At 35.6% G+C, this 26,617-nt stretch overlaps 1 protein-coding gene across 9 annotated transcripts; it reads right to left on the bottom strand.

The window, feature by feature from the left end:
* Nucleotides 1–1,608: 1,608 nt before the first annotated feature.
* Nucleotides 1,609–26,550, bottom strand: LOC131800155 (octopamine receptor beta-1R-like). 9 transcript variants are annotated; one of them, XM_066168448.1, is made up of 5 exons: nucleotides 14,656–14,757; nucleotides 14,363–14,485; nucleotides 13,394–13,466; nucleotides 12,793–12,841; nucleotides 1,609–3,721 (listed from the first exon to the last, which is right to left on the bottom strand). In XM_066168448.1, exon 5 carries the CDS (start codon nucleotides 3,464–3,466, stop codon nucleotides 2,474–2,476), a length of 993 nt encoding a protein of 330 aa, XP_066024545.1. In that variant the 5' UTR covers nucleotides 3,467–3,721; nucleotides 12,793–12,841; nucleotides 13,394–13,466; nucleotides 14,363–14,485; nucleotides 14,656–14,757; the 3' UTR covers nucleotides 1,609–2,473. The 9 variants fall into 9 exon arrangements, with proteins under 9 accessions (XP_066024545.1, XP_066024559.1, XP_066024564.1 ...); XM_066168462.1 differs by lacking the exons at nucleotides 14,363–14,485; nucleotides 14,656–14,757 and adding an exon at nucleotides 26,430–26,550; XM_066168467.1 differs by lacking the exons at nucleotides 14,363–14,485; nucleotides 14,656–14,757 and adding an exon at nucleotides 23,136–23,440.
* Between the last annotated feature and the right edge of the window lie 67 nt (nucleotides 26,551–26,617).

Below are 26,617 nucleotides of genomic sequence, written 5' to 3'. Positions count from 1 at the left end.
AACAAGAAGCCAAAATGACAACCCGGAGGTTAAATGATTTGCAGCTTTCGAGGAAATAAAAGACCATTAGGACGGTTATTAAAGGGAAAGTACAAAGGAACAAATAAATATAATAATAAGTTACCAAAGATGTCTCAAGGCCTCACAAGACTTTCTTTTCAGTCAAAAAATGTGCGAGCTGTTAAATAGGATCAGGAAGCATTTGAGGCCTCTTATTTCTCTCTTCTTCTTGATTCCTGTGCTACTAGGAATTAACTGACAAAACTTATTGATGATGACGTCATTGAAAGGCTGGATGGAGTGTTAAGTCGATGAGTTATGGGGAAATTTTAAAACAAATAAACATTCTTGCTTCAGTCCTGAAACAAATAAATTCTGATTCAGTGAGAATCAGAGGCTATTGTTGCAGTATTGATGGCGCTCTCGTTATGAAACTCGGAATGAAGAAGAGATGAATCATAGAGGACATGCAAGTCTACTTCGCTCTTTCATGGCCGACGATATTTTGCGGGTGGGCAGAACAAACGGAGATAAAAATCAGCCGTTATCATATATTTGTACTCCTGTTCGACATCATATATATTCGTGGATCTGAATAAGATTAATTAACAAATTACTTTATGAAGACTAGGATTAAAAAAACTAAACTTGTGGCCTCTAAAGACAATAACTGAATGTAATGTTATTGCATGACATTAAAACCTCGGTTCGATTCAAAGTTTTTGCCATCTGATACATGCATGTCTCCAAACACAGTGGCTCGCATACTAACCTGGTATGAGCACCGAAGCCGTTTCCTGCTCGAGAAAAAAAATGCAGCGTATACGTGCCAGACTTAAATTTTCTACTCTTGTTGACAGCGCCAATTCTTAGGTGCAATGACGTGTAATGTATTAAAATCTACAGCTTTGCTGTCATTTTGATTTATTTACCGGTGATTTACCACTTGAGGATGTGTACGCTTAGCTTAATTTAATTAGGCTCCCCTTTCGTCTGTCCGGCTTAACGTCATGTTAAACTTTCCAGGCAATCTACTTTTCCTCCTTGCATGGTGTCCTAGATAAGCCAGCTCAGGGAACACTAAACAACTTCTGAACTGATTTTGATTTTCGTCTTTGATGTTTCATAGTGGTAAGCTGTTTTGTTCAAATAATTTAACATTGTTATATTTTCAAGACACACTTAAAATGGACGAGAACCTTACTGTCGTAGTGATATGTATTGTCCCTTTTTATGAACCTAGAAGACAATGGGACAAAGGTCAATTCGTGCATGCACTGAAATTAACCACAAAGCAACGAACCCCTTAAGCGCACACAGTCGTTATTGAAAATTTTTCATTCTTGTGCTCTTTTCATGGAGCAGATAAAGTCAACAAAAACGTTCCAATCGCTTGACTTCCAGATACACTTACAAATTACAAATTCATCACAAAGCAAAAAGTTAATTATTCACTTTTCCGAGATAAATCTAAATTTAGTTCTGTGAAGTAAGTGTACCTCTTAAATTCAATTATATTTCTAGTAAACTTGGTAACGAAGCTATAATAAAAATTACCTTAACGTTTGCCTTTCAAGTTTAAATAGACATAAGTAATAAAAGGACCGCTAAGGATGTTAATACTGCAAACATTTTGATTGGTTCTTATAAAATACTTAAAAGAACAGAATAGATGACGTCATCAATATCAATGTTTTATCAGTTTAAAAACTTGTAAAAAAAACTTCAGTCCGGTCAGTGACAGCAGATTTAGGAGAGCTCAAAAAAGAGGGGAGCATGAAACTAACCCACCGCTGATATGGCTCAAAGTTTTATTTCATTACCTAAATATAACTACATTGATGGTTTTGCACCCACAAAACCAAACAAAACGGAAGGCAAAATGTTCTGGTTCTAATAAAATTTCCGGGGAGCCCTCTCAATCGTCGGGTTCCCTGATTGATATCAACGACTTTTCCTGCTATTAAGTGACTACAAAGATCTATGGGCTATTAGACGCCTGGGATTACATCAAGTAAACTCAACTTGCCATCGATTAAGCACTGAGAACACATTATGATATCTCTACCCCATTATTTTATAATTATACTGAAATGCAACTGCTCTAAAATAAGATTGGTTAACATGTTGTAGGAGGGAAAATATTTACAAAGTATATTGAAAGGTATGACGTCGGTTTATAATGCAAGTTGCATCCTTAACCGTTGCTATGGCTACCAGGTCTTGTTCTTTCCTCGAGTTTCATAAAAAGCTTCTTTGGCATACTCTATTGTTTTTTCAAGGGCCTAATCATATTTTCCATTAGGAGACTTCAAAAGTACACTTATACGATTGTAATGAAATTCCCCTCAACGGTTCCAAGCGTGTTCTAAACCCAGAAGGCAACATTAGTGAAAAATATCGTACATCTTTTGTAGAAGATGGCCAGAATCACAGTTGTACTCGATAAAAAACAATAACGACGTAAATAAAGCTATAGTCCTGTGTCACTTTGCAAATTAATCTTGTCTTCTTCTTCATTACTTCCATGGCTGTTTTGATCTGCAGTTGTCCCCATGCTGCGGCCTTTGAACCCAGAAGATTTCTTAAAATGGTCTGTAAACAGCCTCTTGAAAGCAAATCTGAAATCCTTGTTCATAACTCCATAGATAAGCGGATTGAGCATGGAATTTCCAAAATGCATCCACTTGGTAACTGAAACAACTAAAGGGGGAGGGGGACAATGGCAGATGTAGTAGTTTAAGTTAAGCGCGAAAAAAGGAGACCAGCAAACAATGAACGCGCCAATCACCACTCCTAGCGTCTTCGCTGCTTTCACCTCAGCGCTCATCGAAAAACGCCTTGCCTTTCCATTGATGGTCAACTCGATTTGCTTTCCCTGATAGCGAGCAGTTTTGAAGATATTCACGTACGCAATGAGAATTATGATGACAGGGATTGCATAATTCAGTACAACCATCATCAAAGTGTAGAGATCCGACTCCCAGAAAGTGGGCGATAAAGAAGCCACTATGATCGAGTAGCACCATATGGCCCCAAGCGTTAATATAGCTCGCTGGCTGGTCATACGTGTATGGTAATACAGCGGTCCCGTAATACATAAGTAGCGGTCGATACTAACAAACGTTAAGTGCCATATCGAAGCCACGCTGACCATGATGTCTGTCGAGGTCCAAAATATTTGTATCAACTGCCTTTGTATAAACAGCGATGGACCAGATATTATATAAGCTGCCCAGACTGGCATAGATATCACAGCTACCAGAATATCTGTTAGGGCCAGTGAAACAACAAAGTAGTTTGTGACACGGCGGAGTCGACGGAACCTTTTAAACGCCAGGATGACACATGTGTTGCCCACGATAGCTAGAAGAATTATCAACACCACAAATGTACACGAAAGGGCGATATGGGCGGTGTCGAACTTCTCGGGTGGATTCAAACTAGAATTTCTGTTGGCGCTCATATCGTAAGTTTCTTTGATCTAAAGACACAATGAGGAAATTTTTACGTCGACTTAAACCAACCTTTCGCGTCAAAGGCTTTTCGAAGTTCAGCTTGGTAATCCTTTTGACAAACAAAGGGCAAAATCAACACCTTGGTAAGGTAAGGCTTGTAACTAAATTTGCACAGCTTCTTGTCGGTTTAAATTGCTTCGACGGAGACTAATCGTAAGTCTGTTGATGCTTCATTGTTCACTTCAACACGTCAGACACAAAGTCTACAAGAAAATCAAAGACGGCATCGTTAATTGTAATACAAAATTAAACCAAAAAATGAGATAGCTCTAACACACCGGGTTTTAACTGAATTATCTGAGTAGAGATTACTTTCCAAAGAACAATCATAAGAATTAAGTTTATCATCTGCTCGCTACGGCTTCTAAAGGAAGGAAGAAATGCGTATAAAAGTAAAAATCATACTTTGTTATGAAACCAGACCAAGTGAAAATTTACGATTAAAATTAAAATTTCCAGCATGTGCAGCTGAACTTTTTTCAAGCTATCTTAGAAACTAATATAAATTAAACTTGACAATTTCAATTTGTTGGTTTGATTAAACTTCAGTTTGTTTTGATTGTTCAGGTATTAATTTTTCATGCTTTCTGAAAATGATGCAGGCAGGTTTTAATAACAACAAACAGAGGGGCGAATTTTACCCTGAACGTTAAATTTGTATTCATAAAGAACTCATTTGATCGTTAGTTTCAACTCTAATTTTGAAATTTAATCCGAGGTTTGCGTAGTTATTGAATTCGCTTCCATAAATGCCCAATATTACAGCAATGGTGTTAATTAGAGACAGTGAAACGAGTCAAAACAGTCAGAGTCTTTCCAATCAATTTGGCAATAGTTCCAATTACTCTCTCAAGAAAGGGTCGTAGCTCAATCAACGCAATAAAAATTGGGCTGCATTTTTGAGAATCAATAAATGAAATAACAGAAACGTTTCAATTGCTTTAGAACTGAAAATTTGGAATTTTGAAGATGATCAAAATTTCACATCAAGAGTGATTGTTTCATTACGTTTCTAACAAGAGAAAAGAGATGGTCATATAAATATGTATTTGAGAGAATTAAATCTATTTTGGGAACTTCAAAAGTTGCATGAATCGGAGAATAAAACTCTTTCTTCTCTCTTTCTAGATGAAATGGTTTAATTCAGGCATAATTTCAAATTTTCAAGGTTTTCGATAAATTACGTGGCGACAGATTAAACGAAGCCAATAATCTTCGCGAAGGCTTCGCGTCTCTTCCGGTCGGATATAAAAATCAAGTAATTTCATGCGCCGAGATAATGTTATAGTTATGTGCAACTTGATTTAATCGTAATTGTATCATTTTATGTCCTTCTTTTCCGACACAAACACTTCACCTTCAAAACGTCAACTATCGTTTGTTTTATAGAATTGCAATTGGAGGTGAATTCTTCCTCAACCTTTTTTGTATGGTTCATTTAGTCATTCACTGGGTAAAAACAAAACCTGCACAAAACCTGCCTGAACTGATCATGTCTATACCACAGGTTAAGTTACCTACATTCAACTGAAATTGAAAATATAGGAAAATTTACAAATCCCAACTTTTACAAACTTACTCTTTCAACTCAAAAAATTTGGATTGATGGCTCAAATATAAAAAATTTCACTTTAATGAATTAGCTTTACGTTTATTTGAAACAATGCAAATTATCAGTTATGATTGGCAAAGTAGAGTGGAAAAATATCTCATGGAGTAAAACTCGCCGTGCAGAAACTAATGAAATGACTTACTATGAACATCAATCATGCGTATACACTTTGTGTCGCAATCATTTTACAAGCAATACAGTAGTGCACAAGAAATGAAGAAAAGGGGTCTCACTGGCAAACCGAATCCGTGCCTCCCAGAGTCCAATTGGGCGCTATAAACAAATAAGTAATGAGCAACACGTTGGAAACGAGGCAACTCTTCGTTGGTTCCTTATTTCCCTTGAAGGAATCTGATCACAAAGTTCATTGAATAAATCGTATTTCAACCTGCGGATGATAACAAGTAAAAAGTATTTCTTTTATAGGTGAATTACAATGACTTGCAAAGAAGTCCTGTGAGGATCATCTCGCTATGTTGTCAACATCGACTAAAAACAATAAATTCTATTGATTTGTTATTCAGTACATAACAAGGCTAGTTTTCAGCTCAAGAAACATTGTGCCAAATACAAACAACCGCTTATCAAAATCATCCACTGAACCTATTGTAACACATAATTCCACATGAATCTATCGGCTCTTTGTTGTTACTTAAAGATAATCTTCTCTCTGAAATTTGTACATGCGTGCATTGAAAACACACATGATTATTAACTAACTATTTTCAGTTCTCTTTTTAACTATTATTATAATCTACAACCTAACTCGCGCTTCTTTCTTCTTTGGGAATATTTTAGCCTCGATGTGTGTTTAGAGATCATGGTTGATTATTCGAACGAGCCATAAACCATTTTGAAGAGACAAAGACTTTCATTGATGATAACACCAATTGCCATAACGAGCGTGTAACAATAATTATGCAATTTATGCCAGGTAAATTCTATAGGACGGTAGAAAAAAGATCATGGTGAAGTTGGAGTATGGCTGATAGCGATTATCACGCGAAAAATTCGCACAAATGACTCTTTTAAAATCCATTTTTACCTTAGAATATTAGTGTTTCCACAATCTTTGACGCTTAATATACCTGCCTGTTTTTATGGCACATTCAAACTTAGACTACGCCGTAATATCCGTTTACGGCAGCAAATGCATAAAAGACTTTCCGCTCTCTTTCCGCGATTAGGAAAAAAAATTGTAGTAGTTTTTTATCATAAAATGAGATTCTTGCAGACTTTGTCTAATACATTTGCAAACAACTTTTTCCGGTTTGAAATTGATCCGGCTAGCGAAATCGGGACTTTATGTGTTGCTGTTTATCCTCGCGAAAGTCATTGGCAGAGATTGCTAACTATTCAAAAACTCATCATCTCTGAGAATGTTACGAAAACGTTCGCGTAAACAGCTTTTTCCGTTTTTAAATTATCCGGCATAACGTTAACGGGGCTTTAATTATGCGTTCCTGTTTGTCCTAGCGAAAATCATTGGCAGAAATTGTCAACTATTGATAAATTCAACATCTCTGAAGATTTTACAAAAATATTCGACGCTTACGATAACTACTTTAATGAGAGAGACACTGGTCTCCGCGTAATTGATTATACTTACAAGCGTTAACAGAGACGCGAAGAGTTTTCTAAACTAGTTGATGCCCAACTGAATAAATTGTATTCATATATTCAGTAGGAGCAAGTTTTATCACCTATCCATGCTTCATATTCGAGGACTTTAATGGACAATAAATTAGGAAATGATAACGAAATGTCACTAAATTCCTGAATGAAAACACATATAGGTTTGCTTTTTCGCTATTTTGTCTTAGTCATTATTTTGGATGGAGATGATGCTAGCAAAAATCCTGATTCCCCCTGCGGCTTTTCACACAATAACAATTCAAATTAGATTATATTCACTGTCTCTATCACACTTCCGATTTCCTACTCGATCAAACAGGCGGCTGAGCCGTCGTGCTGCCATTGAGATTTTTCTAATTTTCAACACACGTAGGAGGGTAATTTCAAGGACATATTCCTGCGCTCTGTTGGAAAATAATAAATCCTGAGAAAAATACTTTAAAACATTCAATGGGAAACTATGGGCACACGAATTCAGTCACAACATTTCTGGAAACGAAATTTCATAATTCCACGATTCCTTCGATAGGAACTCTTCCAAAAACAATTTGTGCACATATAGATGAAAATGTGAATCCCAGCAAGTAACATTGAGTGAAGATAAAATATTAACTGATGTACAAAATACCACGATTTTTGGGCACGAATTAAAATATCATTGTTTTTAATTTGGACGACTGACAACCTTGCGAGATGCGACACATACCTGATTGGTGATAAATCTGTCGCTGCCTAGTTGAAAAAAAAAAAGATTTAAGACAATGCTATCCTCGGCGCAAACTACGAAGCGGTTATTTCCAGTTTGAATCTTTACTAGTCGGAGAAATACCTTCTCTGAAAAGCGTGAAATCTTACTGACGTGCACTAAAGTATGCGCAATCACCATATATTTAATGACAACAAGATTCGGGGTAACACGTCCGCTGATTGGCTCAAAGATCTCGATCCATCGGTGTAAACAACTTGATCAGTTGAGCACTAGCGCAGAAAATTTCTTAATTTCCTTATGTACGATATTTTGACGAATTTTACCTAGACGTCCTTTCTGTCTGAGACAAATGAAACAAAAATACTCATTGCACGAAAAGACCATTGAAGAACAAGGGAGAAGTATTCGATCTCAACTATAATTCTCTTCAGCTCTTAGAGTCGCTTCCATCATATTTCTGAGGAGAAATATGATTCTTCTTCTATGGCAAAATCTTTAAAAAAGGTTGGAATCTCCGTTTTATAACTCTTACATTCTGGTAATAATTCTACTCCCTGTCTCGCTCCATAAATTAGAAAAATAAACATCTTTCATTTTATTCATCAGATGTCGATTTGAAGCTCATGACCACAAAGCTATGAACGAATGGTTTACTTACCGACGAATAGAAACAGAGCCTACAACTTACCTTAGTTTGACAGCAGTTTATACGTTATCCGAACAACAGACCAGACATATGAAGTCTGATGAATGAAAAATTAGTGTCCATGCGACATACAGGCTAACACGCTTTGAGAAAATCCCTTCGTACAAGACTCGAACCCAGTTTCGAGATATTGAGTTATGCGTTATGACTTACTTCAAGCAATATGCTGATTAGGAATAACACGAAAACAGCAAGTTTCCAGTGTTTTCGCCTCGCTGCGCGAGTTTTTCTTTTGCCGAAAAAGAACTAACATTTCTTATTCTCCCAGCCAGGCAGCCGAAAAACCATATTAAAATAACAATTCCTGCCGAGTGAAGTATACGTCCCGAGTTGAATACTCAATAACAATATAGGACCGCCCACTGTAAATCATTCAACGATATAATTTCTTGCCGCTTATGAAGTGAAAACAAACCAACTTGTTTGACAGATGCACTCAGCACTTCAAAGAGGCAATCGAAATCAACCTTTTCTTCCCTGCTTTTGCCATTGCTCTAAACTTATCCCTTTATTACCTGTGCGGGATTTTATTTTATTACTATTTTTTTAAATTATTTGAAAATGCACTGATCATTATTTGCATATCAACAAAGAGCGTCTTTCTTTCATTAAAGCCTGTAACGAACAATGCTGTTAATTTTTTTCTCAAGGCTCGCCAGGTCTATTCAGTTAAAAAAAATTAAAAAACCAAATGTACCAACATCGACATAATTTAGTATTTAGAATTAAGCCTAAATTATGACCCGTGCATTCTCAGTATAAACCCCACAAAAACAACATTTTTCTTTCCACTTTCTTCTCCTGCTTGCTAGACGGCCTAAGCTGGGAAAATGACGATAGCGGACATTGGTGTCCTTTCCGTGTCCAAGAGTAACGATAAAATAATTTTTTTTTCCCGAGAAATTAAAGAAAAGGTACTGCATGTGCAATAAATTACAAATCGCATGATTGCGAGGTGTATAACCGCAAAAACGACAGAGGTAAAAAGAAAACAAAAAATTCAACATTGAAGTTTAACACTGTTAATTTGAAGATATTTTTGTAAATATTAATTTTTGTTTGTGGCCCTCACTTTTAACACCTTTTCGCACGCAACGTTGTCTAGTCGTTAAGAGAAGTTCTAGTTGACCTTGCACGCACAATAACATAGAAAGATGAAAACTCAAGTAAACTATACCTTTTCTCAAATTGGGTTGAACATTTCTAGTATAGGAGAAGTACAGCCTGAAAGACGATTTCGGCCCCATTTTCCCCTTTGACTTTTCATGCCCGTCCCCTCCCCCTTAACTGACATTCGCTAGATACTAATCAGTTTAGTAACTTCAGAATTCTAAGATTGGTTAAACTTATTTTTGGACTGTCCAAAAGGCTCGGTTTTAATTGGTTGAATAATACGCAAATAAGTTTTTTTTCCCGAGAAATTAAAGAAAAGGTACTTCATGTGCAATAAATACGTCTTTTTCCAGTGTTATCCGAATATAAAGAACCAGTATTTCTTGCCAATTTTCTACTTTGTTCTGGGCTAAGAATGCTGTTGAAATTTTTTTTAACACTTCGCAATGTGTCGTTGTACTTTTATTGTCAAACACTGAACAATGGCTTTCATAGACGATTGAGTTGACTTCAAATTAGATGACTGAGAACATTTTCTCGACAATCTATCCAAACTAATTGTGCTCTTCAAAATTTTGACAAGTTTAAAAGGCAGCTAAAATAAACAAATAAATAAATAAAAACTGTAATGGTAATAAGCTCCTTTCAACTTATTGAACTACTACAAAATAAATAAAACAATCTTCATTAATCTATCATTGTTATGAGTTTTTGTTGATTGCGAAGACAACTAATCGAGAAAATTTTATCAAGTTCCCTGGACAGTTATTCAAATATTTCGATAATTAGTTTTTGTTTTGTCGTTCTTGGTTGTATTTGTTTTTCAAGTGAGCCTCCTTAAGAGGTTTACGTCTTTAAATTGATACCAAAGTACTAATATAAATGGTAATTGCAGACGCGAAAAGCACAACAAATGTATATACACCATGAAAAACATGGACAGGTGAAAAGTCTTTTTTCCCAAGATTAAAAATTTAATGTCCAAAAGGATGGTTCTATGCTTTTTGAAGCTCCACAACAACCTAGAAGGATAAAGTCACGGACAAAAGCTGTACTTGTGATGAAGCAATTGATTACAGTGATTGCCATAAACCCTTGTATGATAGGAAAGGTTAAAAAATTAAAGACTTTACGGCAAGACTTCCTTTAGCACATTTTGCTGGCGATCATTAGTGTCAAACTCACAATTGCAGAATGTTCAACATTGTGAAATTGGCAGTGGGAAAAAATCCTGCATTGATTCATATTTCTGTAGTTACATCAACGTTAGCTATAATTAGCGAAAAACCCTCCTGCGATGTCTTTTTCCATGCATGAAAAACACTTCTGAAACTTTATTTTTCAAGAGAAAAACTGGTAAAAATCCTACCTTTAGGCCCTCAGATTTACACTCCACTCAATCATGGGATTTGGGGTGGAAATGGATAAAACCTCGAAGTTTCACAGCAGCTTTTAGGTCAGTGTTCAGTCACCAGCTTGTTTTTGTTGGAACATTCTCAAATCGAAAGGCGTCATAAATCCCTCTCATTTAACTATCTAGTATCAGATTAGGGTATGGTGCCAAAAAACTTTATGTTAAGGTAAGCACCCAACTGTCATCAATTTGTAACATCAAGCTGCATATCTATGTTTGGCATTAAATTCGAACGCACAGTGGGGCTCTGGTTTGTTCCAATAGCTTATGTTATCCTTTTCAAAATGTTCTCCAAATCAGCTCCAATTATGGAAACAAGAATAAATTAGCAATTGGCGAGTTTTCGTTTGAAGACGTGCCTCTCACACCTTTATTATCTCACAACAAATCTTCACTATTATGAAAAAGGGAAAAAAGAAGAACATTGCAAGGACATCTATAGTTTAAAGTGGGTGTGTATTTTCTTACTTGGCCACCATAAATAAGCAACATTATGACGGCCAGGTACAGTTTGAAAAGCTTCTTCATCGTAACACCTCGAAATCTTCAAGCGAGACAAAACTAACAAAACTTCATTTCGTTGTGGTCACTGATCAAAAAAATTCTCTCTGCGGGAAATAAACGATTTCGTCCAACTCAAAACAACTTCCAGCTGCTTTGGGTTGGACGAAAATATGGTCACTTCCAGACTTAACAGAAGAATTCTTTACTTGTATAGGAAGCTAAAAAATATCAACTTGTAACTGGCTTTCGCATGGAAAAAAATAAAGCCCCATGCTCGCTGCAATAACAACTGAATCGCCGAACAATCTGGTAATCTAGCACAAGATATAAACATTAATTCGTTGTTGCCATTTTATTTTTTAAGCACTTTACAACGCACTCGTTACAAAATATAATTGCTGAAGGAACAACTTCCTTAGTTTCTAGCTTATTATATTAGTGTTGTAACTGTTCCCTTCGAATATCTTTTGAAAAAAGAAAGACAACAAAAGCAGCATCTCGAAAAAAAAAAACAAAAACAACACAAACAACAGTATCTATAATATCCTAACGAATCAAAGCACAATAATTGTGAAGAAGAGTTACGCGCACTTTTCTAGAAAGTTGTCATCGATTGTTTTTATTGAAAGAAAAAATTACCAACAGGTGCTAAGCCATTAACAATACTCTGCAAGCAAGTCACCCACCATGACAAAGGTGTCATTCGTTTTGGCATATTCTATGATGTATCGGTTCGTTAATTTTCATATTTCACGTGCTGTGCAACAAAAATGGTATTTTCTCGGTCAGTAAAAGAGACATAAAAGCATTTTGTTCTGTTTATCTTAAAAATTTAACGAAGAATCTTCGTCTTAAGGACATTTAGAAATCATGGCCTTAATATCAAAGTTTGCCCAATCTCCTCAGTTGTTTCAGTGTTGAAAGAGTTCGTCAAATATTTTTTTAAGAAAGAAATTCATGACAGCAGTCCAGCTGTGTTTTGACAATTTGAGTCACGAAAGGAGCATTATCAACGCATAAATTTTCCTCTCAAATTCTTATCGTTTTTCTCCATTTTGTCCCTGATAGAAGAAGAACGAAACATTCAGAAAAGGGATATGTAAAACCCATGCATATGACGCGAACTTACCCATGAAAACCTTAAACAGCCAGTTCTTCCATATACACATTTTACAACGCTCCTTCCTTGCAGGAAGAACTGCTATTCATTAAAAATCGTCAATTCATTTGTCCCAATAGGACTCTACAAACAGTTTTTTCGCCTTCAGAGGTCAATTTACTTCATAAAAATAAATTTTCCAAACGGAATTGCCAATATGTTGCCTAAGCACCTAGAGCTTTCTCGTAACTGGTTGTGTAGACGTCTCCGATCAATATGCCTAATATGATGATCTCGCTTGGAAATTGACTTGGTCAGGCTGGCTTACAATAAAAATAAAGACCTAAAGATTTCTTCTGGGTCTGCCTCAGCTTTTACAGCAGTTTTACGGCAACAGTTCTTTTGCTAATAAAGTGGATCTATTACGAATCAAAAATTACATGAAATTAAGAAAAGAAAGTATATTAGCTTTGTCAACTTACTGAATCGGAAGAAATTATCCAAGCAGTTGCTCCAGAAATGTAGTTTCTCCTAGAAAGGGTATACATACTTAGAATAAGAATATTCACTGTGTAACTGGCAGCCATTGCACCTTTAGATCTAGCTGCCTCTTAATCCGGTGTTTTGTTTGCTGCCTGTTTACAGTAAGGTTGCCACCTGATCGTAATAACAGGCTTAGTGAATTGTTAAGGTAGATCTATTCATAGATCAATAATATATTCTAACGAAACCTGTAAAGTTAAATGAATCTCGAATAGAAATATTCGTTTCCTTGAAACGACACATGGAAGCGTATATATATCACTAAGTGTAACGGTTTCTCTTCTCTAATTGAAAAATTCCATCCAAATGCAATGTCATATCAACCGTCAATGTAAGGATAGTATTTACCTTAAAAGTCTGCATTAAAGGAAGGGACGAAGTAAAACAAGCAACAATTTTTTTCGCAAACCATGAACTCTTAGCGTCTCGAGATTCTTTGCCCCTTTGCCAAAAAATTTATTATTTTTGTTTTTATTCCCTTTTGACAAAAAAAACATGTCATTTCCTAAGAGAAAACGACAATTTATTCCTTGTTCTTACCTGGGAAATGCGGTTTGAGTTTTTGTGAACTAAAGTCAACAAAACGTGAATGTCTGCAAGCCACAATTGTTACCTAGAAACGGACCGAAAAAATAACAGCTACAGTTAACCAATGAAAAAAAAAATACCCTGATTATTTCAACTGTTTACCTCTACCAAGGTCGCACTGACATTTTGGGATATGGCCAACTTACAGTGAATGTAACAGCCAACAAAAAGGAAAAAAACTTGTAATCACCGGCTGGTTCGCCTCGTTTTTGCACGATTTTGTTTTCAGGAAACTCGAAGAGGTCTAGGTGGCTTCGCTAATTGGCTAAGTAATGTACAACCAGCCTTATTTGGAAACAAAAGAAAACCTTCTAGAAACATTAATTACGTCGCTGTGGATTACGTCACCGGAGGGACTGTGAATGAAAATAGGAGTGGCACACCCAGAGAGTAGTAAACCACAGGAAACAATGACATCTATTTGAATTAAACGTTAATAATATTTGCAAACATTAACTGGAAAACTCCGAAAAATTTTATAAACGATAAAAAGCTAGGGAAAAATAAAAAGTATTCAAACGCATAGTGAGGTCCACTCCAAAAGAGAAAATTAATGTATTTGAGAATTCATTGGTTCAACGTCTTTTGCAAGTAATCAGCATATTTCATTTTCCTAGTTTTCTGGTGTCACCATGTCCCAGTTCACTTTGATCGATGGTTTGGAAACACTTATCTTCATTTCTTCACAAATTCTAGCAGAAATAAAAAATCAAGATGTTCCTGAAGAGATCCTAATGGCCCACCGTCGATTCTATTGGAAATGACTCAACGGCAAAGCATTTGAATTAGTCATCGAAGGATCATATGTTCATGCTACCCCTGTCGGAATCACACAGTGTTCCTAATCCCACGAGTGCCATGCAACGGACCGAAAATTATCATTTATGGAAATTACAGAAAGTGCACCATTGTGTGCCTTACCTTTCAGCAAGAAAACTATTGCGTTGGATTCGTGCAATTTGAGCGAGGAAGAATGAAGAAAGAGATCTTATTGATTTAAGTGGAAAGTGCCAGTGAGCAAACGGACTCTGCGTTGTCGATCATCTGTACTAAAACATGAAATATAAACATTCAGCGCGAGGGCGAAACGGTCACAGCAAACGTTATTACACTGAAAAACTGCGTGGGTCGACTTTTATCAAAACGGAACCGCGTTCGACTGATGTGAACCAGCACCGACAAGGTGAGGAAATCTATGGCATATCAAACCGTACCCCAAGGAGAAATGATGTAACGCAATGTGCACGCAACCAACGTCTCTTTCATGCAGCACAAATCCCTTCAGAAACCAGCCTTTTCACGACAACACATTTTAGAGATTGACCATTTGAAATGTTATTTGTCGAGAAAATAACTTTTTTTTGGTTTGATGTTGCTTCCGACATCCAGTATTGTTTTCTCTTTTAATAGCCCTGAAAATGTTTACTTTGACGGAATAAACAAGGAAAGAAGAGGAATCAATTATTTCATTGCCGATAATACTTTTTGACGGGTCGACATGTGGTACTGTTTCATAAGCAACTCCAACCAACGAACGGTTAATCATGTTTTCAACAGCTAAAGTTGAACATTTTTGTTAACACTCCTGTTAAAGTTTTCGTCATTTAATATTTCTTTTTTCGACTGTCATTCTCGTTCTATAAAAACGTCTAGTTTCGTTAGATTTCCGTGTTAATGACTTTTACGTAATTTCTTATTCTGGATGAATACTCTAGAAGAAAAATTGATGTGTACTTTCCATCTTTCTTGGCCTCAGATACCAAGAACAAAGCTAAAATTCTATTAACTCTGTTTTTATTCCCTATTCATTTGGTCTACAGACAAATGACATATCTCATTCAAGCAAGCATTTAAAAATACAATAGCGCTGATAACTTTATCTCTGCTTTCTTTCTGTTTGCTCGTGAAATTGAAATCCCATATGTTAATGGCGTTTGCTTTTATTGAAAGGTTAAAAATAGGAAAGAGCTGTCGCTATTGTCTCAGACCGAGGAGTCATCCGCAGCAATAAATAATGATGAGATTGTATTCTGGAGTCTTTCGTTCAGTTACTTACTATATTTCAAATAACACTTCGGCAGCTTTGATGCAACCTGACTTTCTATGACATGACAACTTTTTAAGAATATAATTGATTTATTTCACACGGAAAAAGACGTAAATAATAAGGCCCTTATGGCCACGAATGTTTTTGTCTCAGAACTGAACACCATGTGAATTAAAGTCACTCGTTATTCGAGCGTCTCTCGCATTCGAGAATCTTACGTCTTTTGCCATTGCGAGTGTTGAAATGCGTACGTGCGGTTGTTCTGTCTCGCTTACTTGTTCCTTAATTTCCTTTCACTGATTTGAAGCGATTGTGGTGATAAAATGTTTGATATTATCAGCTAAATGAGAAAAACACTTCTCGACGTTTTAACTGTACTGTAGTGAAAAAAACCCTTAACGAAAGAGAGAGAGAAGAAAACCGACACACTGAAAATATTGATTATACAACTGGAGGTAACTCTTAAACTTTACTGTACAAACTATTCCAAAATTGTAAACGAAAAGATTAGATTAAAGAAAATGCATCTTAAAAAGTCGTTAGAGAGAGAGAGCCCGCGTCTGAGTAAGGATTTGAATTAAAATTCTCAGCAATCACTCTCTCTTTTTTGTTTAATCAAAAAACGCTTTCTTCATTGGCGAACATTTTTTTCTCCCACATTTGATAGTCACTGGAACCACTGGATCGAAATGACGCGTCCCTCTGGCAAAACAAAACAGTTCGTTTGAAGTTCTAAACGTAGTAAAAGTAAGAGCGCTTTTGAGTTTCTATGTCAAATCTTTTTATGCTCTTACCTGACCACGAAAGTCAACATCCGTATCTTTTCGAGGAGAAACTGACGCCAAGATAAAGCTCACTTTGTTTGCGCTGTCTTGACTGAATGTCTCCTAATGTCAAAATCTTTCAATGTCGAGTTATTTGCATTACGTCATAAGAAAGTCTCATTAATTAGATCAAAATAATTGACAAAAGAGAGAAGTCGAAAGATCCAAGAAAGTCTAAATAGACGATGATCTAAAACGTTATTTTGGCAAATATTTTATGAAATTGTGAAATTTCTGTCACTGATATATTTATGATAAAGAATATGGTATTTCCAACTCCAGAAGCCTGAAAAAGTTTATGAATCTTAAAAACATATTAAGTAATCATTCCTCCTTCTTTAGTAGTCTTGGCCGCCAGATGTTTAAATTGACAGCCTTTGGAACTTGATACTTGTAGTAACATTAGGGTGGTGTATACAAAAATAATGTGGTTTGCTCTATTAGTTTTAAACGCTTGCCTTGTTGATGAGTTTACGTCTAGGTTGGCGTTTAAGATCATGAAATTTAGATTTTTATCAAGATTATGGAGCGGAGAAATACCTTCGGTTGTTATCAACTGTGGGATTAGTGTGTCATTGAGCCGCAAAGAGCGGGCAGCTATTTCTCATCTATGTAAGCTACAGGTCATGTGGGCTCTGTGAAAGTGTATCTGTTTATCAACAAAACGGTTACCATTTTTTTAAAGTAAAAATTTTTACAGAAGCAGAGAACCACCTTAAATTTTGAACCTAATTTCATTAATATGGTGACTTACCAAGTTATGACAAGAGGGAAAGAACTAAGCATTTATGGACACTATTTTTTTTGCCAATCGACATTCTTAACTGTAATAAACCTCTTTTAAAGTGACGCAAATCTAATAGGCATATCTACTTTCCATAGTTTTTATCATTAAAGTGAATCATTCGATTTACTGTGTCCTGGCTCGGTCTAACTTGAGGAGATTGTGCAAATTGATCGGATCAGCAAATCTGATTTCTTAAAATATGATTGGAGATTAAACGAGTGCAATTCATCTGATACTCTTTGGCCGTAACCATGCAAAATGATTCGCCTCTTAACGAAATCCTCAAAGAATTTGGCAGTTACTTGCTCTCAGTCAAACCACAATGTAGGTACGGTTGTCAAGGAGCTTTAGTTTGCTTGTTGTTAGACATAGGGAAGGTTAAATTGAAAAATGGCACTGAAGCACGGAAGAGATCTTAGTTGGATGATGCTTCATAGAAGTTTCAGAGGCTCGCTCGTCGGAAATAATTCTTCTTTCGTGTGACTCGCTATCTGAGTTAAAGAAAACTACGTCTTCTAATTGTCCATTCTTAATCTTTCAAAATGGATTTTTTTTGCCGGAGAGCTATTGGGAATATCAAATGAATCTTTATATCGAGCAATTATATTACTTGTAGAGAAGGTTTCCTTGAAATATTAATAACCTATTAACTTCTATTAGAACAAAAATATAAAGCGACATAAAAAAAAAAAAAAAAAAAGAGAGAGATAACCAAATAAACGAAAAAGCCTCAAAAAATATGTGCAGTGGTCTAGAAAACCACAATCGTCTCACCAACCTAAAAATATCACGGTCAAAACTCAGAGAAAATTTAGAAAATTAAAAGAGATTTATTTTCCTCTTCATTATGTGGTTTCCGGAAAGTGCCGTTGATTCGACCGCATTTTCAAACCAAATACACGTGCCTGTCTTGGTTCGAGGTACTTTTGCTGGAAGGAGAAATGTACGTAAAGCCTGAAAAATCAGTGATACGCAAATGCACGTAAAAGCTTTACAACTTATTTTTAAGTTTGTTTAGGGCAAACGTCCTGCGCACTACAAGAATGAGCAAAGCCGAAAGTGGCGAGTGAATGAATGAATAATAAAAATATGGTAAATTTATCACCTTTCTCAGTCGCCAAACAAAGCTCAGCAACTGCAGATCGATCAGGCAACTAATCAGGACGAAAGTCTATCCACCTTACTTGACTTTAATCATAAATCAAAGAGAAACACACAATATAAAAAGATTCCGAAAGCACATACTAATCTGTATTCGTAATTTTCAGACGCGACAAAACGAAAGATCATTACTTATTATCGTACACGTATGCACGCAACGTAACAGATTTCTTTACCGCGAAAGAAGAACTGAGTTTGAGATAATTTGCGCCAGATCTTGATTATCTTGCTTCACCAAAAGAAACTGAATCTTATCCGTTTCTCTTTTAATATTGTTTTTTTGTTTTTTAAAAATCCGCTTTTCTAAATAATCGTTGTATAATTATACAAGACGTTGAAAATTTGAAATAAGTCAGGCCCACAAGATAAAACAACCGAGAATCTTCTCCTAATTGCAAGGAGCACGAGGAGTTTGAATTGATACTGACTTAATCCAGAAATTTGGGGTACAAGAATCATACGGTTATCTTAGAAAATAGGCGATAGTTCTAAGATTATAGGATTGTTTTGTTTTTAAAGAGTTAGAAAGGTGAAAAATCAATAAAGCATAATGAATTGATTACGTCGCTTAAGTAGGCAAACTAACTGAGAGAAATATCTCTTTCACGAGCACGAAACTTGTTTTTTCGCAGAGAGGTCACAGTCCGATCTAACGATAACACTGGTAAATTCTTATAGTCGAGTTAGAGTTATGTACTGCTTAGAAAACATATCTGAGGTGAATAATCGCTATAAAACGGCACTCGAGTAAAAACAACTGCATTGTTAAATTACAGATGAGATGCGGTTATGAAGACGCGACGACAAACGTAATTACAACTATGGCTTAAAATAGCACATCTTTCGTGCTAAGTTCGAGTGGGTGAAACTCGAAATTTAAATAAAAAAGGATTGGAATTTTTAGATCGAAAATATCGGCCCGACTTTCCTATCAAAGCTTCCGACCGACAGAAAATTAGAGTCTGTGTTGAATTATTAGTTCGCCGCCTTCTGTTAGTGAGGACCGCAGTAAGTCTTTTTGTCAAATCTGACTAACTGGCTTACTTTGCTCTAGGCATGATCTAAGTGAAACTGATAAGGTAAAATTTCAAAAAAAGTTGCATGCCCACTGCGCTGGTAAAAGATTCACAACAGTGTATAGCTACGGCGTAAACGTACGCTCGTCTAAGACAACATAAATCAAAGCGTTTGAAACCACATTTCTATTATTGATAGAGAAATGACAGAAAGACTTGCCTTCGAATCTTTTTGAAAGGTCTCCACTCTGTTACTTGTTTGCACTAGTCAAAACATCTTTTGTTTGACGTCTTTATTTGAGTTTATCAGCCACTGTATTTATCACTGATCTTGGCTATTATTGGTTAGCGAGTTTATCCACGGGTATAGATACCCCGCATACTTCTTATTGTTAAATCACACTGGTTAATTATTAAAGCATCCTCAATGGCATTACCCTTGGCCTGACACCCGGACTTCGTCGAAGACCTAATAGCTAAAGGCACAAAGAGTGTCTCTAATTTTACTGAACCTAAAGTAAAATTGTTCATGATTTACCTTAAAATGACGAGATAACATGCCAACAAAATTGTTTCATATGAATTCAAAGAATAGCCTGTTATTGTTTTGACAGACAGTGGAAGTCGAAACGACGCTTCAATTCGCTAAAAACATATAATTTTCGCAACGAAAAATTCATAACGAATTTGAGAGATCTGGCTCTTTTCTTGGAGTTTCTTTTGGGTACAAATAAAATTTAGATAAAGATGTAAAATTAAGCAAACTCAACGTGAAAAGTTATTCGTTCCGATGTACTGTACCTTCTTCAATATCTGAAAAGTGTACTTGCTGAATCCCTACAAAACTAAAATTTAAACTATTGCGTGCCAGCCAAGGAGTAATCTTGTTTCTTAAGCTGTTTTCTCACTGCTTGAAAAAGTAGCTCACCCGATACGTATTCTTCAATTTACTCTGAGGCGATTTAGAAAATGAACATAAATGGCTAATTTAGCATATCGTAAGTTTATATTTATTTTGCATCTGTTTTTCTGGTAATAACTTCACCAGCTACTCTTAGTGTTTCGTGATGATAAGAAACAATTTGTCTTGGGTTGGTAAGAAAAATTTCGTTCGGGGTTATATTAAAAAAACATTAAAGCTACAAGAGGTAAAGTGAACTTACAATGTCGTGAAAACTACAACTGAAAACGATGAGTGGTTGTCAAAATATTTCTTCTACGAGAAGAAATTTTTTTTAAACTCAGATTAATGATATTATTACTATTACTACATTCGTACAACTTTATTTTTTCTTTTTTTTTTTTTGCCCTGTTTTGCCGCGACTTGAAATTCAGTTCTGAAGAACAATCACATCTTTGGCTTTACGCATTTTGAAGTTATCATGGAAAGAACTTAAATCCTATCTTCTGGCAAACTTCATTTGAGATGACAGCTGGCCGAAATGATAACAAAAACATGAAAGCACCAACGACGAAATATTGTATTTATGTAAACTTATAAATTTTTCAGACGTTTAGGCATGAGTTGTTGTTAATCTTCATAACGAGATCAGTATTATTAAGAGAAATTCTTTCACTTTTAGAATCTCTTCATAGAGAATAAAACCTAAAAAAATTCATTTAGATCAATAAATTTCGAAACGAAGGTAAAACACCTTGCATTTCAAAATTCTCCATTTCTGCCTTGTTTTACTTAAAATAGCTTAATTCCGCATAACAAGAAATGAATTTCTAGCCACCCACTTGGAGAATTTGCAAACATTGATATGAACTTTGATGCAGAAATATTATCCAACCCACAAACGGGTCGGTTGCTGTTAAGATATCTTAAAAACGTCTTATAAAAAAATAAAAGATTGGATCATAACTTGTCACTGGATAGTTCTCCGTTACTTAAATGAAATGTAAGAAAAGTGTTTTTCTCCAAATTTATTTACATATCATGCAGCCTATCGATCGAAACAGAGGAAGTAAACAATAGGTATTAATACTTGTCATGATGAAAAAGATACGATGACAAAACAGGTTTTGTTTTATTTAATTCGGACAATAAAGAGCAGTAATGCGAAAACGTACATTTTTTGATAAGTTTACTGTCGGAACATATAACTACTCTTTAGAATTAAACTTATGCTGGATTAAGACCATCTAAAATAATTAATTTTAAAACTTTCTTTCGTCGTTTTCGATAATTGACTAAGCTGTAACGACGAAACATATTGTAAAGAGTTTCTGGCCCCAAAAGCGAAATGATAATCTTAAACCCCTCGAGATAAAATTCATTTTGATGCAAACATTTGTTTAATTTCAACATCACCAACCAGTTTAGTTTTATCTTGTAAGTAACCAGATGCTTGGGTCAAAGTTATGCGCTTTCAACCAACTAAATGAGTTCCGGGAGATTATAATTCCAAGATTCTTACAATTTTCTTACAGCTCAAGCCAGCCAGTTGAGGTGAAACAATGACAACAAAAAATGTTCTCCCGTCCAAACTCGTGTATACTTTTTGCATCAAACTTGTGATTAAAATACAAAAATGAAAAACATTACTCCCACCTTCTTTTTGCAAAAGTCACTGTATTCCAATGAAAATCCCTTCTCCTGAATCTAAAACCCTCGCTGTTGTTGAAGTGCCTCACAAAATCTGCTTTGTCGCTATTTACAGCTTGTATAAAGGAGGGTACTTCGGGTGAATGAATGAGCCAAAAATTAACATTTCTCTGATGAATAGACGTAAAAGACCTGATAACTCCAAAAAGGAAGAACAGCCTGGACAGTGTTTGATTGATGGGTGCAATTTTCTTCAGTGTTTTCACTGAGACAATGGGTATGTTCATTAAAGCTACGAAATGACAGTATTCATTCTTTCACGAGTTGTTTAGACGCTATTTTTAACAAAGATAAACGAAGAATCAGTTTTAAAAAACACGCATTCGTTTGGTAACCAAAAATAGAACATCTGATTCCCGCGTCGGTGCTTTACTACTGAGCCACAGAAAATATATTTTTTTTGTGAGCTACACGGACCCCTACGAGAGCTAACAAACGTTTTGCAAACAGAAATAATCAACAATGTTGAAATTGCCCTGTGAATGACTGATGAGGAGAAAGATGGTCATTTACCATCCCTAAAATTTTATATACAAAAACACAGCCATGAAAGATCGATCGGGCAATCGATCAGAGATGAAAGTCTCTTTTAATTAACTCACCCAGGATCTTAGTCGATGTGATTACATAACACAGAAAAAAGAGTGTACAGCATTTCGTATGCGCATGTTAATTAGGATTCTTAACTTTCGGAGGTGACACAACGTGGGAACTTTACATATTGCTGATATAAAAGCTTAAGTACAAGGCTAGCTTTTCAAAAATGATAACAATGAAGTTTTCTCGGTCACCATAAAATGCATATTTTTCTGATTATTTTTCATAAAGCACTAAAAACGTTTGACAGTACAATCAGATGTGCTATACGAAATACTTAAACTATATTTCTAAATTTATCTACATCTTGTTTTATAAGCGAAATAGATATGCATAATCTTCACTTGTAAATACCAAAATAAAAAATTTGGAATAAATTCGTTTTGGTCATCTAGTTTTATAAGCGAAACAGATATTCATAGTTTTCAATTGTAAATACCAAAAAAATTAGTTATGAATAAATTCGTTTCGGTCAAGGAAATAAAGCTAAATTGTCTTTGATAAAATAAGGTTTCTTCCCTGCGCAGTGGAAATTAAAGCTAGCGAGCCAATAATTAAAATGTAAATCAAGAACTCACCAGCAAAGAATGAGCAGAGGTTGAAGCAAGATGATTATTTTTCTTACCAAAATAGCTAAGCTCTCTCACTCACCGAAAATTATCACATTCTCCTTGATAAAACTGTTAAAAAACGTCACTGTCTTCAGTACTTAGGGTAAACAACATAAATTATTTACCCTTCTTGGGTCAAGTATGTTCGGTTTTATACGGTTCATGAACAAAGATCTAAATGAGGTCTGGTCTTGATGGCGGAAACCACCCAAGAGATTGAATGGGAAGACCGTCCAGATGGATAAATGAGGCAGTCTAATGTGTTTTGCTGTAAAAATGGCTCCATTTTCACCCCTAACCTTGACTTGATATAAACGCTCTGATTCTTGACCACCAACAGAGCGAGTCTCCCAAGAAACCTTCAACCACATGGAAACGCACCAAGGGAATTACCAAAAGTCGCCCACGCATAGTGTACAAAGCTACAACCGCAAAATTGAAATAGGCACCAGCTTGTAATACCGGCAGACTGTTTTACAGGAAAAAATTTTTTTTTTCTGTGACATCCAGTTAATTTTAAAAGTAACGTAATAAAAAGAATAAAATAAAATAAAAATTAGATATTCTGACGCGCAAGCTAAAAAAGCTTTGCAAGATTATGAGACTAATCCAGTAACTTATAATTACTTTTACAATATGATTCCCAGAACATATTTTAAACTTGCCCTTATGGAAAATATTAGTATCTCAGTTTATTTTGATGGACGATGGTTTCGTTTCAGCATCTGAAGTCTAGCTTCAGTCATCTAAATTTTGCTTCAAGATGAACAGAGTAATTGGGCGCTCTAAAAAAATTAGCCTGTCTTGAATTTTTTTTCTTTTTTACGAACATTTGGACTCTTAATTAATTCTTTCTTATACAAAAAAAAATTCAACCAAAAAAATACACATCTAATTGGATATACAAGCCATATTGCTAAATGCGGTTTTCCCTCTGAGTGACTATCCAGAGCCATCGTCATTAACGGTCAAAATAGCTCAGTCGTTTTTCATCTATTACCTAAACAAGTTATGTCAAAATCACCGTAACTCTGGTAATTCCGTTTGTCATTTTTTTCATCCTTGATTCGATGTCCAATAGTACCTTCCAAAAAAGTCCACAAAAAGAAAGCAAACCAAGTATACAAGCCAAAAATGTCAAATTCCAGTGAAGATCAAGGGCTTTGCTACAACCATTCGCAAAGCTTGGTCGCCAGAGTGAAAGCCACACAATGATTCAATCACCAAGAAGAGAGGAGAGCATTTGTGACGATCTGAACACTAGATTATAAAGGCTACAAAAAGAGTAAAAAGGTCTCTACACATTAATCGCCAAACAATCAAATAAAAAGACTATCTCATTCTGAGAAAATGCGAAAAATTTCTTAATGTGGTAACTTCAAACTAACACTAGCTGCAGATATTCAAAATCCTCAAATTAAAGATTGTGGATTAGTTTATTCATATTTCACTGCACTGCATTTCACCTCAATCTCCGGTTTTTTGCGACATATTGATTCATTTTAACTTTCAAACCTTTCCGTAATTCAAAGGAGACCACGAAAGGGGATTGGCGGACTCAAGGTACTTCTTTCCCTTTGTTTGAATCCTCGTTGTAGAAGAAGAACATCGACATCGGAAGCCCCTGAGGTTCTTGTATTCAGTGGAAATGTATGAACTCACTTTAAGGGAAACGCGGATAATCATCTCAATGTTGTTGTTGCGTGTCTTCCATTGGTATCAGCCCCAAAGCTATTGGCTGCTTTAATCACTTTTAAATTCGATTTAATTTGAAACAGGGAAATTAATTTTTGTTTTTCATATTTTTTGCTTGAAAAGTCTGTGGGTGTGTTTAGTTGTTTGTTATTTTGATTGTTTGTATCTTTGTTTGTTATTTTTTTTCTTGTCTCCAGCTCCCGCGTATAAAATTATCACTACTGACTCAGTTAATTCTCAGCCATGGTCCAGGTATCAGTAGGAGCTGAAAAATCTTTACGATTCGTTTTCACTTGATTAATGTCTTGAATTCAAAGTCGCTTAAACCTTTTACAACCGATAGAAGGAAACGATAACTTCGCGAATCCGTCGGAAATGAAAAGATTCGTATCAAAGGACCCTTGCAAGTTTAAAATGGGAAAGATTTCTGCGACATCTGGTATCTTTGAAGCGTTCCAACCATAATCACTTAAAAGTAGTAACTAATTAGACTTAGTGATCTGAGTGTGGATATTTGAAAGCTATTATTTCTGTAGAATATTCTTGCACTCAGTATTCCTTTCGAAAAAAATTCACACCTTGTGTCCACAACGCCTTCAATTTTGGAAAAAAATTAAAATTTTTGCTCTTGCTCAATTTTCTGAGTGCTGCTTAAATTAAAACCCCGAATCGAGTTTGCCACCAGGGCAGATAGAATATGATTTTTCATTATCAGGCTATAAATATTCTGCAAAAACTGGCATGATCATGAAAAAAACAAAACAACAATATTTGCATATAGAGAGGTCAGTTTGTTTTGAAATTTAGGAATTAGCTTGATCAGTTTCACTCATGAATGCGTCCAATCATTATTCACAACAAAATGTTTTCAATTCTGACTTAACTGTAAAAAAAAACACTAAACGGTCCTTTCAATGCTTTTTTTTCCCAAAGAGTTTTTATGCACACAGTAGGGGTGACACCTCTTTCCACAATTTCAAAGTTAACAGGCGGTCCGTTAGAGACTGAAAGAGCATAAAAACAGCTCTTAAGTATAGCACTACCCACTGGCTCTCTTTTGAACGGCTAATATTTCGGTTTCATCTATATATTTAAAAGCTGAAACCACCTTGAACACGGTAAGAAACAGTAGGAATTAAAATTGTTGCTCTGCAGCTTTCACTTGAAAGACCGCATGACTGGGATTCATCATCAAATACCATATGGCAACACTGCTTAATAGCTTTCATTTAAATAACCACCCTAAGCCTTTAAGCAAAGTGAGGAACTTCTTAAGCAATGTAAAAAAAAGTGCTCCTTAATTTAGCTTTTATTTGAAAGGTTTCATTGTACCCAGCGCTTCTTTAACATCCTGTGAACACCACACCCTGCTTTAGAAGAGTAAAAAAAATTAATTTTTGCAGTTACTACGTTCAAGTTCAATATGAAGTTTTGGATCCAAATAAAGTTTCTCTATGGTTCACCCATGGTTTATCTTCAGAGCCGTATAACAGATTTTCGAAATTTTTATATCGATAAATTAAAAGAGAGCTATTCTTCTCATATCAAACCGACCTACTTGACTTGCCAAGTTAGCTACCAATTTCAGTGATTGAATACACCTGCCTTTCAAAACCAGAAAATAACAAGTATTTCTTACCGACTACAAGTTGAGAAGCAAAATAGACAAGTCTTCCAAGAAACCTCTTGTTTAACTTCTTAAAGCGACGACCGAGCGAATTTGTGATTGGAAATGAAGGCAAGGGGGCCACATAAATCGGCCACACACAATGTCTTCAAGGCATGCGCAAACACGCACATTTCCTGCGTCAAAGGCTGATATCATCT

Source organism: Pocillopora verrucosa, chromosome 1 (genome assembly GCF_036669915.1).
Source record: "Pocillopora verrucosa isolate sample1 chromosome 1, ASM3666991v2, whole genome shotgun sequence".
NCBI classification, from domain to species: domain Eukaryota; kingdom Metazoa; phylum Cnidaria; class Anthozoa; order Scleractinia; family Pocilloporidae; genus Pocillopora; species Pocillopora verrucosa.
Note: the sequence above shows the minus strand (reverse complement) of the source record. Positions and strands in the feature narration are given on the sequence as shown.